The 17,287-nt window shown below is 36.8% G+C and overlaps 1 protein-coding gene across 3 annotated transcripts; it reads right to left on the bottom strand.

The window, feature by feature from the left end:
* Window positions 1-1,103: 1,103 nt before the first annotated feature.
* Window positions 1,104-2,691, bottom strand: LOC136245666 (uncharacterized). 3 transcript variants are annotated; one of them, XM_066037160.1, is made up of 5 exons: window positions 2,396-2,691; window positions 2,154-2,327; window positions 2,056-2,105; window positions 1,725-2,006; window positions 1,104-1,679 (listed from the first exon to the last, which is right to left on the bottom strand). In XM_066037160.1, exons 2-5 carry the CDS (start codon window positions 2,296-2,298, stop codon window positions 1,197-1,199), a joined length of 960 nt encoding a protein of 319 aa, XP_065893232.1. In that variant the 5' UTR covers window positions 2,299-2,327; window positions 2,396-2,691; the 3' UTR covers window positions 1,104-1,196. The 3 variants fall into 3 exon arrangements, with proteins under 3 accessions (XP_065893232.1, XP_065893238.1, XP_065893245.1); XM_066037166.1 differs by having other exon boundaries at window positions 2,154-2,323; XM_066037173.1 differs by having other exon boundaries at window positions 1,104-1,664; window positions 2,154-2,677.
* Between the last annotated feature and the right edge of the window lie 14,596 nt (window positions 2,692-17,287).

The following is a 17,287-nucleotide window of genomic DNA, read 5'->3' as shown; positions in this document are numbered from 1 at the left end:
GTGGTTTTAACATATTTACAGAATTAAATTCATTACAGATATAATTATAGAAATTATTTAATTAAGGTTATGGAAAGTAAAAAAGTACAGTAGTATAGTAGCCAATATATGGTTGAAATAGGCTTAGTATAGTCTGATAATACACTGCACTATACTAGTGATTTAATCTCTAATATGACTGTCTTAAATGTATTCAATAAGCTTGTTATAGTAAAGTCCTAATCTATTAATATACGCTGTACTATTTCATTCCAACACTAACATAATAAGACTGTTATAGACCTTATTATTCTGAGCTTTTTTCACAGTGTTACTTACAGTGTGATCCATTCCTCAGCTGGTTTCTTTTGTGATTTGATCCATTCTGCTGGAGCACATGTGTATTATGTACTTGTGTCCACCATGCCATATCTGGGATAAAGCAGCCAATTGTTAACTCTACCTGTCACTATCGCAATTTCTTTATTACTCAGAAAATTGTATGCATAACATGCTTTGATCTTTGGAGGGTAATGAGGTCTTTAAAATCCTCTAAGTGACCTGCTATATAGCAGGTTCTTAAAATGGTTAGACCTCAAACATCACAAATCTCACTTTCAATCATTGATTTGCAATACTCCCTCCACGCATAATCAGGCTGATAGTCTGCAGTGGGCGACCAGTCACCCAGGCCAACGTTGAAACCGGGTCACTACTGCTGACCCGGATGACCCACTGACCCGGATTAATTAAAGCCGAGACGTGTTTCGGCTAGTCTCGGGTGAGCGAACGAGTCTACATTTTGAGCGTTCGATTCGTGTTGAGTAAGTATTGCAACTTCAGCCTAACTGTAGCACAGGAAAAGTCACTGATGAATAATACACAAGATTTCACAGCAAATATGACTATCTGCACACTCTGTGGAATTGTTGCCTAATTGAATACACTATAACAAGTAAAATTATCTGTGAAATATACTGTGTAATTTATTGTAAAATTATTTGTAGAACTTTTAATGTATTTTTCTGCAAATTTTAACATAAATTATCTGACAAATACATTGTATTTCATCTGTAGAATGCTCTATAAAATTAGTAAAGAATTCCCCCCATTCATTTCCACTGTTAAATTCTGCTATAATTTTCATAAAATGTTTTCCAAAATTGTATAAACTAAATCAAAACTAAAAGTAACAAAAGTCAATACTGCATTCGTAGCTAGTAGTCTTCTGAGTCCACAAATGTTCTATCAGGATCATTATAAATCTGTGGCTCATTTCCAAAGTCTTCAGCAAATGGACCATAGCCTGGAAAATACGGCCTTCCCATATAATCAATAGTCCGGTCCATGTAGCCAGCTCCATAATCCCATGGCTGTGGTTCCCTGACACTGTCACCAACAAAATTGTTTTGGGTGCTTGTACACACTGGATTAAAGTTCAATAACACAGGAGTACTTCTCTTAGTCTCTTTTTTTTCTGCCTTTACTTCTCTAGCAATCTTCAAACTTTTCCTTTTGTTTTCTTTCATGTTAAAAATAGAGTTCTCATCATCCGAGTCATATACTGTGATTACGTTGCGTTTGATAGGTGAAATTGTTTCCTTAAATTGTATAAGACTATCTTGATCATCTCCATTTAGTTTCCCCTGTGAAATTGCTTCCTTTATAGCATGTTCTCTCTTTTCCTGGAATATTACATACTAGTATCAGCTATATATATACGTAAAAATATTAAATTAACTTACAAAGTTTAGTCGGTTCACTTTTGCTGAAATCCTTTTCTTTGTTCTCAATTCTTTATCTAAACTGGACAATTTACTACTTCTCCTCTGAGTATAAAATTGGCGTAGGCTATTGTTTATATCTTTCGATAGCATGGTTTCACATCCTTTAATCTTTATTTGATCCTTTGCAGATTGAAGCATTTTCTTTTTAATTGAAGGATCCAGGGCTGACCAAGTCTTACTCAATAGGAACTCATCTAGTTCTTCTTTGTATAATACATCAAACAGGTCTTTTTTGATGGACTGTAATGACACAGTATATACAGTGCATGCAAGCTTCAAGTATACTTACGAGAGGAAGCAAATCCTTAGTTGATGGGCTACTTCTTGCAGAGCTACAGCCTGAAATTTATATTCAAATAGCCACAACTCTAATTAAAATTCCTTTACCTGTTGTGCTTAAACTGTTATCTTTATCCAGACTCAGGCTTGCTTCGACTAGTCCCATTCTATGACTCAGTTCATCCAGTCTTGCATGATTCTCGTCGAGTTTCTGGCACATCCGCTCAATTGCCTCATTACCATGGGTAGCCATCAACCTTACCAGACTTGATAAAGTTCTGCCTACGATATAATGAAGTGTAACTCGTCCTTTATCTGTATTCTAACTAGCTACCCACTGTGACACTCACGGTGCTCGGTCAAAAGAAAGTCACTGGGTTCCCTCACCGATAGGCGCCAAACATACAAATAGCACACGTAGTAACTTTGGCAGTTTAAACCAAACACACAAAGTTGTGGAGTATTGGTGACTGCCTTTGTCTTCTCCACAGACCCGCGTCTTTTTATCAGTTTGAACAAGTTCCCGCTTTTAGTCACGTTCCTGCTGTCATAGTGACCATCACGTGATTACGCGAAAAGTATTATGAAGAAATCTTGTCGTACTGGAAGGCTTTATACATGTGATTGTACTCTATGTAAAAGCAAGAAGAAGGTGTCGTATTCTACAGTTCAGAGACATTTAAGCGTTTATGGAAAAGCAAGAGTTTTCACAAGTACCCGAATCTCTGCGCGCATGCGTACATAGGGTGTCTATTATCTCTATGATGCGTATAACCTAAATATTGTTAAAATGAGATGAATAATCAATGCCTATCCATGTGTAGAGCTCGAGGAAGCAAGTAACAACCATGGCCATTGTGCTGAAAGCACTGACGTACATGATCATGAGTCTTCATTATCTACAGTGAGTCAGTTTCACTACTATACCTTTAGTTTAAGTAGCTAAATGCTTTTAGACTGATGGCTTGGTAAACCAATTGGAAGTTGATGATTTTGTGGAAGAAGGCCAAGCAGTATATTATGATGGTAACTGATCAATGTGTGTATGTAGTAATATTTCCTTCTCTAAGTATATAAAGTGTTGAGAAGTCCAACGTCGCGCTGCCAGATATGTAACAAATAATTACAGCCCTTGTGTCAGTGTTCTCACCTCACACAATCACAGAGCCGGCCTTAAGGGTAGGTAGCTGCCTAGGGCCCCGAATAAAAGGGGGCCCCAAAGCTCTGAAACCAGGGGCCCCAGGCCCCCAGCTCCCAAAATACAAATTCAGTACATAACACTCACTTATATACACAACTTGTCTTGGTAATTCAGGAGGCCATTCGCAATGCAAGCAGCATGGGTCACATGAACATTGGCTAGCTCCTTTTAGAGCCTCATTGTAGCATTGCGTGTCACTGGTGACTTGTGAAAGTGTGAGCCTAAGTGTGAAAGTCTGCAGTCTTTGAAAGCTACCTTTGATAACTTGGACAAGAAATGTATGTAGGTTTACAGAGTAGCTAATGATCTCCTCTATCATTATTGATTAGCCCGGGTGGGCTAATTGTATTTTTTCCAGGCGTGGGTGGTATTGGTGAATACCACTTCTCTGGGGGTCCACCCAGATTGTTTTGCCTAGGGCCCCACAATCGGTAAGGCCGGCGCTGCACAATCACTAGGTTGGGAAACTTTAGAATCCCGTCATATTCAAGCTAGACCATCAACATTCTATAAATGATAAATCAACAAATTACAATACCTTACAACTCTTATCTACAATATTCCAATGCCAACTTTGCAAGAGGAACTAACAGCTATAAATTTATCCCTTTCTTTTGTCACAAAAACCCTTCTATTTCAGAGCTCCTTTTCCCCCACACAGTACCAAAATGGAACAAATTACCAGACCACATTACAAACTTAAATTTTACTTATTAAACCATGTACAGTAATGGTAAATAATAAATAATATGTACATTAGGTCAATTGAACACTTAGTGCTGCATGCAGGGACTAGCTATCATACCTTGTATGCATAAAGGACTGCCACATGTGTGTATGGAAATACAGCACCAGGGTGTGATGCACTAGGTGAAGCTGAGTGCTGTATTAGATCTCACAAACCAATCATTAGTAGCCATATAGTGATCAGCTATCCAAACGTTCACAAGAAACCTTTTCCCGTAATTCGTAATTTTGCCATTCAAAATGTTATGTTATTTCAACTGATCATCCTTACATATGCATGGATGCATGCATACACATGAGCATGTATATCTCCACTTGGGTGTACTGTAAATGGCAAAAGTTTGGCGAATCAGCATGTGGAGCTGGTTGGTAAATAAAAGTTTGGCAAATTTACTGTATGGCCAGTATTGAACAGTATTTAAAATAGACTGGGAGAATAAAGTTTGGCAAATTTCCTTTGTTCGCCACATTCGCCAAACTTAAGTCATCACAGCAAACTTTCATCGTTTACGGTAATAATTTCTATTAGATGAGAATACTGCAAGTAGTAGCAGTGATAGTGAAGATGATCACCAGACCTCACCAACATTTGAAGCAGACTGTTTTGAAGTAAGCTTGGACTCTACTCAGCCTTCACAGGTGACCTGTCCACCTACAGTGCCTTGCCTCCCTGAGCACAATGAGGTGCTCACAGCTAGTGAAAATGAATCATCTGCTGCTGAGTCAGGTTTATTTCAACCAGTTTTACGTTTAAATAAATGGATTTCTGTTTTATTGATCAAAGTAAAAGTCAAGTACAAGCTAAGTGATAGTGTTCTTACAACATTACTCTCAATTCTACAATTGATTTTCACTTTGATATCCCACCCATTAAAATACTGCTTTCCAAAAACTGTACAGAATCTTTTTGCATGTGCAGGTGTAAACCAAGTTCCTGAGTTTAAACGATATGCTGTATGTCCAGACTCCAGGTGCTGCAACCTATATGATTGTACATTGTTATCAGAAGCTACTAGCATACCAATCTGTGCACGGCAAACTTATAATTCTCACTGCACAGAACATCTTTGCTATGAAAAATTCCTATCTTTTGGGAAAAGCCGACTTGTTCCTTATAAAACCTTTATTTACTTATCACCTATTGTTTGGCTTAAAAAATTTTATAGCACCAAAATATTTGAAGAACTTCTCAACATTCAACAGAGGTATACATCAGACTGTGGAATCATAAATGATGTGTGGGATGGCAGAGTTTGGAAGTCATTTAATAGAGAAAGTAACCCTGGAGATTACTTTTTTAAGAATGCACATAATATTGCTTTTATTCTCAATGTTGATTGGTTTAAGCCCTTTAAGAATTCTGAATATAAGGTTGGTGGGATTTATATGAACATTTTGAATTTGCCAAGGACAGAACGATACAAGACCAAGTGGACTATGTTGATTGGATTGATTCCTGGACCCAGTGAGCCTAAAGAAAACATTAATTCTTTCCTGGAACCACTTGTTAATGACTTGACTGAATTGTGGGATGGTGTCCAAATACATATACATTCTGGTGCATCCGTAGTGGTAAGAGGAGCTCTCATTACAGTTTCATGTGACATACCAGCAGCACGAAAAGTTAGCCAGTTCCTTGGTCATAAGGCGAACAAAGGATGCTCACGTTGTGAGTTTGAAGGTGAAAGGGAAAATCCACGGGATGTAACTAGCAGAATGAGTTACTTCACTGTGGTAGACATAGTTCCTCGGCTAAATGATACTGTTAGGTCACAGGCTGTTGAATTTTTGGGTGCAACAAATGCAACTGAGGCGAAGAAAATACAAAAGAAAAATGGTGTTCGATGGAGTCAGTTGTTAAAATCGACTTACTTTGATATTGTCACAATGACAATGGTTGATCCAATGCACACAGTGTTTTTGGGGATGATAAGGCATGAAACAGATCTAATTTTTCAAGACCCCCTGTTTTGTAAAGAGTCTCAAAGAGTGTTTAGCAGTAGACTAAAACACTTACGTGTGCCATATGATGTTGGCAGATTGCCTAGTTCATTGGGAGAAAAGTTAGAATTTTCCAACTTGACAGCTGATCAGTGGAAGAACTTTGCTTTGATTTATGCTAAGCCTTGTTTATGGGACTTGTTGCCACCAGACTCATATGAGAGCATCTGTATGCTATGTGATATTGTCCAGCTTATTGTTCAGCCATCACTTACAGTTGCAGATATTTCTAGACTTGATTATTTACTTAAATCTCACCATCGGTACTTTGAAAACATTTATGGCTGATTTCAAGTTTCAGTAAATTACCACATGGCACTTCATATCCCAGACATGATAAGAGATTTTGGGCCCCCTCATGCATTTTGGTGCTTTAGTTTTGAAAGAATGAATGGTGTACTGTCTGGTCTTCCAAATAGCAATCGCTACGTTGAATTGGAATTGTTTACCAAGTTTCTGCAAGACATTGATATTGAATCTGTGCTGCCACATGACCCATTGGTAACTAGTTGGCCACACCTGGATGATATTCTGCTGGTTGCAAGGGAGATGTCATCTTCAGTAATACATCCTTCACTGTTAAATATCCGTGTGAAATCTATGTTTGCCACTTCTACACAGGACATGTATGACTTACAACTGTCCATTGATAAAGGAGACACAAATATGTTTGGATTTGAATGGAAAGTTGAATATTTACCCCCTACTAGGTTGGATTTGCAAGTTACCAAAGACTTTTATCTCAAGTTACTCTGCTTCTATGAGCACTTATATGAAGGAAATTCAATAACTGTCATACCACGTATAGATAAACATGCTCGTTGTTCAGTGAATGGTTTGTCACTCACTTCTGATCTTCACTCGTCAGATCGTAGCAGCATAGTTAAGGCATACTTTGCTGTTGTTGATTCAGAGCCTGGGTATCCATATTTTGGAATTGTAAGATTCTTTTTCAAATCATTGGTGATAATAAAAGGAAACAGTTTTAATCCCACTGAAACCACAAAATCTCATGATTTGGCTTACGTACAATGGTTTCAGTTCTACAATGGCTCTGATGACCCTTTCTTTCAAATAACAGATGAATTTTATGATGGTGATGAAATTATAAGTCCTAGAAGACTTGTATCTAGATGTGTACTGCTCAAAGCATACAGTAACAGTCCTTACAAGTTTGTTGTTGAATTACCAGCATGATTGCTATTTATATTTATCACTTACTGAAGCATGCAATGGGGTGCATGGGTGATTCTGAGGGTCTATACCAGTGACTTGCACTGCCTATATTATATCTATAACTTGCTGGAGCTGAACTAATGTATAATGTGCATGTTGTTACAAAGTATTTTACAGTACACTAAAATTCAGTACACTATTTGATAGTAATTGCATCATTGTTTATAAAGTGAGAATACATTGTGGAATTGCTTGCATCATTCATTTGTAGTAATTCCGTGGTGAAATAATACATAGTATTTTACAGTGTATACCTCAGTACTATTTAATGACCTGTAAAATTGTTTGCACTATTTTACTATAGCATCTCTCAGTAGAATACCACACACAATTCTACTGATTGTTCCATAGAACAGAAAAATACTCTGCAAAACTTTGCATACTATTCCTCAGGAACTTTTGCTGTGTAGGTTGAAGACCAAAAAAAAAAAAAAAACGGTCTTCACCTACTGACAATAGCTAACCCTCACCATAGATACTCTCAGTTTCGTGCTACATACTGCACTTACTAACAAATAGGCGTGGCTGAGCATATGTTGGTAATGCGATATATGGGCGTGGCTCACGAAAGAGCTACGCGATAGCGTTTATAAGTTCCACGTCGTCAAACGAACAATTTCGTTTCTCACGTGATCCAATCCGGGTCAGACCCGGATAAATTGTAAACCGGGTCAGACCCGGATGACCCGGAGAAAATGTGACCCGGATGACCCGAACCCGGTTTCAACGCTGACCCAGGCCAACATATGGTTAACCACTCTATTCGTTGTATAGGCATACCTAAAAGAATTTTATTACGGGAGGTACAATCTAACATTCTACGTATGTTTGTTACGATGAATGGAGAAGTCCAGAACCATTCTGTTTAGTGCCCATCTGCTTCTAGAGTGTTTTAAGGCTATTTTCGTCTTCTATTAAACTGTGGATGGCCTTTTACTAAGACCTAAATGGGTAAGCTTTCTTCTAGAAATGTTATTTTGCACTACGTGTAACTTGATGTGGGTGTGGTCCATATTAGAAACCATGGCCTATTCTTTGTGCTATTGTTGCAGCACTGAAGGCACAACTTGTGACAACTCATTCCCATCATATAAATCTGCTTCTTCAACACGTGTTCTTTACACTGCTGTGACGCCATAGGTACTTGCTAGCTACCGCTGACCTGGCTCAACATTATCGATCACTGCCGTTTTCCAGATGTGCCAGATCCTAGTCTAACTTGTGAAAGAAAGCGGTAGGAGCTTCGATTTTTTCATCACTGTGACGAAAGCACGTTCAGTCTTCCGTGATTATTTTAGCATTGTATGACGATTTCAGTATGACATGTACCCAATCCCACAATGACTCCGTCTATATGCCTATATAAAACACATACATTTTCTAAGTTGGTTAGAGACTTAGCACAAGGATCTTCGTGGTTTTTAAAAAGTGAGCAAAACGTACTCTTTTCAATTAAAAGAATGATTTAACTCATCTATTATAAGAAAAGGAAACGCTTTGTGCTATTACATAATGAACACGCACTGTAGTCGCAAAAGGACTGGTTTTCTCAGACACAGGGCCTGTACGAGCATGTCTGCTTCAGTAGTAGTGCATCATGCAATAAAATGTATGAACAAGTTATACGGAAGTGGAATTTTAATTTATTGTGTTATTCCGCCATATGATGGCAGTGGTCGTAAATGGGTCAAGTATTTACTACTCTACTTAAAATGAGACAAGTTCACTGATTTTAGTATACAGTATACCTAGTAAATTTTTGGTTGTCAGATTTAACAGTGAAGTGGTGTTTGTACGTACAAACATGTCTGCATGATGCTTTTTATCTACTATTAGCCTTACACAACCACAAAACCATAAAAGTGTTTCCAAGTATAAATATTTTAAATACTATATTCATAGCTTTTAGAACTAACATACATCGTGCATCAATTGATGCTTAATCACCTATGACTTTTTGGGCTGTTGAGTTGTATTTCTATAGCTACATGCTTGGGTTTGTTTCCGCAATGTTGATCTCTAGAAAATGGCAGCTGGAGTTTCTAATGTAGACAAGGATGCTAGTTTACAATGAGGTGGAAGATCTGATCAACATTACAATGTTGGAAATTTCTCATAGTACTTCATGGAGAGTGGCTTTGGGGTGTGTCATTTTGCTACCAGGCTGTAACCGACAGTGCTCCTTGACAGCAATCCAGTATCACTGCTCTATTGAAATCTAGACACTGCCGCACTCATTGTCATTCTTGATTTTTCTTTGTTACAAACTTTTGTACTCTGATACAGCCCCATATCAAAGCTATGTTCCCCCAAATTATCCGTCATAAGAAATACAACACTATGTACATTTAACATGTTTTTTTCTTTCAAAATCACTGATGTTCTTGTTACGTAACTTTCAGCTAGAGCTGGGAGATAGTTTAGATAAAGAAATTGTCAAGATACCTAAATGACTTATTGTAATTGAGATAACAATTTGTGACCCAGTCTGCGAAAAGGGGTCTTATAGCCTTTCCAAATTGTCAAGTTTGACAAATCATAACCCCTCATGTTTTCAAACTATCACCTTCATATTACATCAAGCCATAGTGCTATGTTAGGAGTCTAAAGGGACCAAATTGCAGGGTGATACCACATTCACAAGTAGAGTTATGGATTGTCAAGTACATGCAATTGAAAAGGCTATAAGACCCCTTTTCGCAGACCGGGTCACATTTTACTTATCGAGATAATAGTAGATCTCTGTAATCTATTGTATATCAACAATGTTTATAGTGGAAAAGTGTCTAATTAGTTGAGACAGTGAGAAAATTACTGAGTTAATTGAGAAATACATGATATCAAGTCAACAAATACGTCTATAAATTGCATACTAAGTAGTGCCATGATATTATTCCGTTATCGAGATATGTTGATTATCGAAATAAAATGGTTGTCACTTATTGAGATATAGGTTTTATTGTTATTGCACAGCCCTACTTTCAGCTGAAGAGGGAGATAGCTAAATTAGTTGCTACATATGTACCATACAGCCAATACATTTCAGAAAATGATATTTTAAAAGCCTACATATATAACAATAAAGTTAGTGACATACACACGCTATCAGTAAAATGATAATGAACAAGATAATAGAGAATTCTCTTATGATTGCAAGAATTTCACCTTAGCCATATCACTTGAACATCACATGTAGAATTATTTGTTCATAGGACAACTTAAATTCTAACTATTCAGAAAATTGAAAATGGAGGCGTGCCATTCTCTAGATATACCCGATTATCGAGATATTGTAAAACTTCTCGAGATAAGGGTGACAGGTTTATTTATCTAGATAATAGTAAACTTCAGTAAATTACTTGTATACCAAAGATATCTGATGGTGTAGACACCTCCTGGGGGCTCCAACTCTCCTACCACTTGGAAAATTATTAAAACTAGAATTTTTTACTTTTTTGTACTCATCAAATTGCAATTTGCTCACTTTACTGGTTAAAATATTGACAGTTAAATAGAACAAATAATTGTTTCAGTTATCGAGATAAGTTATCGAGATATGTCAGATAATCGAGATAGGTTTAAAAGAAATATCGAGATATGTCTAAATTTTTCATCGCACACCACTAATTGAAAACCTTGCTGATATCCCCACACCTTAGCCAATGTTTTGATTAGTGGTAGCCAGTGTGTAAGATCATCATCAGATGGATACAGGATCATGTATCTGTACAATATGATACCCCACTTCACTATTTAGCTCAAAAGCAGATCATGTGGTCGTGAAGTAGTATACCTCAAATTTTTATATTGTTTAGCAAAAGTAAGATATTTAATTTCTAAAAGTTTTAGTTAATAAGTCAGGGGCGGATCCAGCAGCTGGCAAGGGGAGGGGCACAAACAGGCTAAGTTGTAAGTGGTTGGATTCTCTTATTAGTTGCTGTATTTTTGAAACAGCAAATGATCACCTTTTTGTAGTGTCTCACTACTGATTTAGCCATTTTGTCTTTGCAGATGGTTGTGAAGTCTTTAAAGGCTATTAATGTCTTGCAACACGAGCATTATTTTTATAGGCGCTTAGTACGCATGAAGGTACTAGGTGACAATTTCATAGTTAGACTGATTTGCTTTGGTTTTAGGTGAATTTGTAATAATAAATGCTATTAAAATGTGCATATTTTCATGAGTTATAAGGCCTGATGTAAGTTTAGTAGCTATTTTAACCAAAAAGAAGTAACCTAGCTATGGCTACTCCACGAAGTGAGAGGGGGGCATTTGCCCCAAATGCCCCATCCTGGATCCGCCATTGCAAGTGTATATATTACATTTAACATGTACCATAGCTTAATGTGTGTAGCTTCATACATACATTCGTAGGTACATGGCCAGTAAAACTGTTGGAAGTCTTGTGTACATTGAAGTGCTAAAGCTACACAAATCATCAGAGAACTTTCTGAAATGTAACCCTAAAGACCATGACATAGATCAAGTGTGCTTGTAACATGACTAAACTATGATAGTAGAATTATCAATTTCATTATTAAGCATGTGATAACAGTATTTTACATCATGACTATGCTGTATTGAGAGTGGAAGGAAGTATCACCAGTGTGAAGTACAGGAATGTGGATGCTACTTTTAAAACCAGTTCCAATTTACAAAGCACACTGAGAAAGGAAACACTGGCCATACATACATATATGGTTATATGGTTATATGGTTTCTAACTGTTTGTCCTACAACAAAATTCTGTAAAACTTTTCAACAGACCAGAACTGTTCGACCACATCTCAGATGACACTACCTGATGACAACATTCGTCATGGACAACTTGTCTGTATGGAAGTACATAGCTGGAAACCCATCAATGATGTAAACACCATTAGTAGTTCCAACACACATCCCCTAGTTAAACTACTAAAATTATGGAGTACTTGCATAACTACATCATTTACGATGAAAAGATCTTTCAATTGTGTTTAAATGAAGCCTAAATCCTCTGGATACCCATTAAAATTAATCCTTATTTCCCATAAGCATTGTAATGGGATGGAAAGTACGGGATTGTCATATAATGTATGAACACATTGACAAGTAGCCAAAACAAGAACTCCTAATACAGTACAGTCCATGCACTTACAATGTGTGGTACCATGCAACCATGCATCATATACCATGCAGCCATGTTGTGTTTGCCACGCAGTGATGTCACATCTGACAATATGCCATGCATGTGTCATAAGTAACTCATGGCAGCACTGCAACACTGGTCAAATGTTTTCCTAAGATCTAAGCCATCCACGAGTAATTCGGTACAAAATTTTGATGGGGGAACTACTCTATCAAAAACGGAGCAGCTGGAGTGGCCACCATCCAAAATTTTGAAGGAGGAATTTTCACTTGTTCGGTATCTTTTATGCATTTATAATACTCAAACAATGCCATTTTGATTGAGCCACAAATTTTGAGGAGGAAAATATTTGTGAAAAACTACCAATCTGCTAAAATTGCAAAAAATCTCCCTCAGAAAAAAAACTTGCTATACAGTATTTTAATTGAGCTACTCTTTAATCCAGTACAGTCCTCATGGATACAGCACCTCATGGCAGTCAGGGTGAGAAGACTTCTGGCATTGTGTCAGGTTGTTGTAAGTGAATAGCTATTTTATGCCTAGGTAATTTAATTGGCCAAGACATTGCTGCTACCAGTCCTATTGTAAACTAGTGTTGGTTTTAAGCTGACTTACATTTGAGAAAATTTAGCACTAATGGTTTAACCATATGTACATAAGTAGCTAACACTATTCTTCACTAGAGAAGTGCATCACAGAAAAAATCACAATTTGTTGTGCATGGGAGAATGGTCCACACATAGCCACCCAAGCTTGGCTTTAGTATGCTACGTGCATACTTGTATGTACTTATTAAGCATTTAAGAGCAAAGTATCAATGGCACTTGTTTGCTGTTGTGTAGATGCACACATTTAAGTAACATTCCTAACATACTTTATAAACACATAGTTGCACTTGACCATTATCATGACGGTGAATATCTTACAATTCTTCTATACTGTGTATCAAACACTTGTATTAATGCTATTAATGAAGAGATAATATAGACCCTAATTATTGTATTCAAATTACATACATATATGGAAATCATTACAATTGCTCATGTTTGCATCCTTTGCGAGTTCTCACTAAGGAATTATTGGTGGAAATTGTCATGCTGTACTTCCTTTGAAAACTACTGTTGCTAGGATAATTGATGATTATTATATTACCCATTATGTAATTGTAATTTAAACCCCCCACAAATTAGTAGTATATAAGGAGCTGATCAATCCTTGTTTCATCAAATAAGTTGTTCAAGTATTACCTACTAAGTGTTTGGATAGCAACTAACTTTTATTACTGAAACATGTTCCTCCTGAAATTCTTTATTGTTCTTCTTTTCAGCTGCATGGTGCAGAGTTCTGACAATTGTGATAATAATAGTGTTTCTATACTTAATGCTGCTCGGTCTAGAACAGTTGTTCAGAACAAAACAGTCACAGCATACTGTGCTGCTCTTTCAGTACAAGGAAATGCTCAACTTTTGGAGAACTTAACTCTTCAAGTTGCTACAGAAAATCTAGTTGCTAAGATCATACTAGAAAAAACATTTGAACAGTTTTCTAACAAATGCAAGGATTTCACCTTAGCCATGTCACTAAAACATCAGTTGCAGAATTCATTATTCAGAAAGAAAAATCAAAATTTATCAACCTCTGATGATCATCAGAAAATTAACCGACTATCTTCAATACTGATATATCTACAAACAATAGCTAACAGTTTGGATGATATCCACTCCAGACAGCAAAGCAGCCATTGTGTAAGATTATCAGCACATGGTTACAGGATGATGTATCATGTAAAAAATGTTAATACTCCACTACTGACTGCAATTAAAAATCGAGGTATGAGTTGGGTTAAAAACTACAACAAAGGTACTAAATATGGCCCCTGTGATTGTAAAGTACTATACCGTAAATGGGTTGTAGTGTAGCTACTGAAACATTTTATAATAATTTCAATGCAATGCAGCACAGCTACTTATTCTTTAGAGTTTTAAGTATTAATATTTTATTTTTGATATACACTTGCATGCTTGTGTATTCATAATTGTATCCATATCTTCTTGTACTTTTAAATAACATTTTATTCAAACAAATTATGTTGTATAGCTAACTTTAATGCCTACAGTGGGTATGCATATACATACATACAGACAATTAATTCTTTATATCTATGCAAGTTACTACCTAATACATATTAGTTATAGCACTGCTAAGAGTGATAGCTATATGAAAAAAATTAGCACATAATTTACTTATTTTATTTATTATTAATGCTTTACAGTGACTAGCACTGAAGGTCTACAGCAAGAGTGGGCGAGAGACAAATATAGCACAAGGCAAAGCCAAGTGCTATTTTTGTATCAGGATTACTCTTTTAGTGCTGTATTTTCCATATAGCACAAGCAAGGCAGTGCTTTGACTCATTTAAACAACTTCCAAGTTTGAACTAGAGTGAAACATGCAAAACTATTCAAGACTCACCAAGTAGCCTTCAGTGAAACAATCAACTTCACTCTGGATACAGATGTACCTTGAAGACCATCTGGAGTGCTTTTTCTGGGGTACTATCTTCTCCAGTTAATTGTGCTTGTCATCTTGATTTTAGGCTTGGGTGCAACGTTACTAATTGTCTTCTGCCCACGCACAGTGCTATAACTACCTTGATTTAACATTGTGGCCACAGTATACGTAGCACTGTAGTCATGTATATAGCAATGCGTTTGCAAAAACCGTTCAGTATGGCAGACATAGTACTATTTTCACTTTGATCTTTCACTCTAAAGTTCTTTAAAGTATCATATAATACTACCTCATAAAAGTATGGTAGTACTGTATAGTAGGGATACCCCCAAAAGTGACACGTGCCCTCCAAATTTCCCTCATAAAAAGTATCATCTTACGTGCTGAAAAGCACCTTTACTGAAGAGTCCTTTTGTAATATGTGTCACACATGGAACATCCATACTTACATGTCTTCTGTAATGTACATTGTACATGTAGTATCTACATGTACACGATGCCTCATCATTGTATTTGTATCATCTACTTAGTCTTTTACACAACCACAGACCATAGAAGAGTTTCTTAGTGTATATATTCATACCTTATATGGAACTTCAGTAGCATAGTGTTGAGTGTCATTAAATGTTTAATCACCTATGACTATTGTTGACTGTTTGGAATGTTCTTGCTTGATTGTAGTAGTCTTAGTAGTCGCTCATACATTGATTACACTCATATCATGTACTAAAATCCTTCAGTTTAAAGTCACTGCAATATTTGTGAATAATGTATAAAAACTATCCTTGGCCCATCTTGGGACTGTTATGAAGGGAAGACAGCCAGCACTTGAAGTTAACCAATGCTACAGTAAGACTACATGGTGTTCATATTTAGCTGCCAAACATTTAGTAATGTCAGTACTATAGCTGTTGCAGCCTTTGTTCTGAGTTCTGATTAGGAGCATACTTCACATTTCAATTAGGCATGAGGCTATTATGCTCCAAAAATTGAGCATTATGCTTTTGAGCAGTGCTCAAAAAATAACCTATTATGCTTTTGAGAATTGCCCATTATTCCCAATATTATGCCACCATAATTGGCTAATAATGCCAGTTCATTGCTGTATCAGGCCATTTTCATTGATGTTTAAGCTTCAAATAGTCTTGAATTCTTTAGCTGGTTGCTGTATTAGAGTATTTCATTTCAATGTGACTGCTTTATTAGAGTAACTAATATTCAGTGACTGTTCTATTAGAGTTTCTGACTGTTCTATTAGAGTTTCTGACTGCTCTATTAGAGTATCTCGATCTTTTTTAACGGAATTGTGCAATCTGCAGATTTTCCTACTGTTAAAGCTTTATAATCAAATCAAAATGCTAGCATAATTCCTGATTCCCACACATACCTATTATGCCCGAAATTATGCCGTCATAATCGCCGCATCCCTAATTTCAATACCTCAAACTTAGCATGCATACATATCTTACCCTTATAGCACAAAGACATTCAGCCAGTACCGTACGAAGGGAAACTTTGGAGGGGGGAAATTTGGCAAATCAAGCAAAATATCACTGTTGACGAAACAAAATTTGGCGAATTGTTAGCAAAGCGCATGCCCTATTGAATTAATTAAATCACTATTCGCTGTGCCTGAAGCGAGAACCAGTGTGCCACACCTCTCAGCGGTTCGGCGCATGGAGTCAGCTACCAACTAAAAGGTGATATTAGGCCACTCCAATTGGTAATTATGTTTCTAGTCCTTTGAAAATCAGTTTTAGGTGCGGGCGGGCGGAATTCAGCAACAAAGCAACAATGAAGTGACTGCTCAATTAGAGTATTTTTGTGATTTACTGACTGTTCTATTAGAGTATATCGATCCGTACTATGCACTCTGCCCATTTCTTGCAGGTTTTCACTGATAAATACAAATTATGACGCTTAGATAGTTAGATTTAGCGTACTTGCTGCAGCCCAATATTTGTTTCTGAAATCCAGGTTTTTCAAAAAGCTGATGCGGGCATTTTACCCATGTATTTCTGAAATTTCACATTCTCCAAAAAAGTATGCGGGTGGTGGACCAGAAACATAATTACCAATTGGAGTGGCCTTATATAGACAGTAGATCTACACCGTCTGGAATTATGAATATCGTACTTAATATGCTAGGACTCGCTACTTGTTGCACCCGTTTCGAGGTGTTATGTTATTGTTATCTAATCCAAAACAGCCAAGCTGTAAAAAAAGTGTGCGGCCCTCAGAAAGGCTATGGTGAAAAAAGATGTGAAATCCAAGGTGGCGGCCAAGAAATGGCTGTGATGGTAGGTTAATGGTAAAAATTTTAATAATGACAATTCAGGTAAATTTTGTGAAGCGGCACAAAAATTCACCTGAATTGTCGTTATTAAAATTTTTACCATTAACCTACCATCACAGCCA

This window comes from Dysidea avara, chromosome 2 (genome assembly GCF_963678975.1).
Source record: "Dysidea avara chromosome 2, odDysAvar1.4, whole genome shotgun sequence".
NCBI classification, from domain to species: domain Eukaryota; kingdom Metazoa; phylum Porifera; class Demospongiae; order Dictyoceratida; family Dysideidae; genus Dysidea; species Dysidea avara.
The sequence above is the reverse complement of the archived record's forward strand: the minus strand, read 5'-3'. Positions and strand labels throughout refer to the sequence as shown.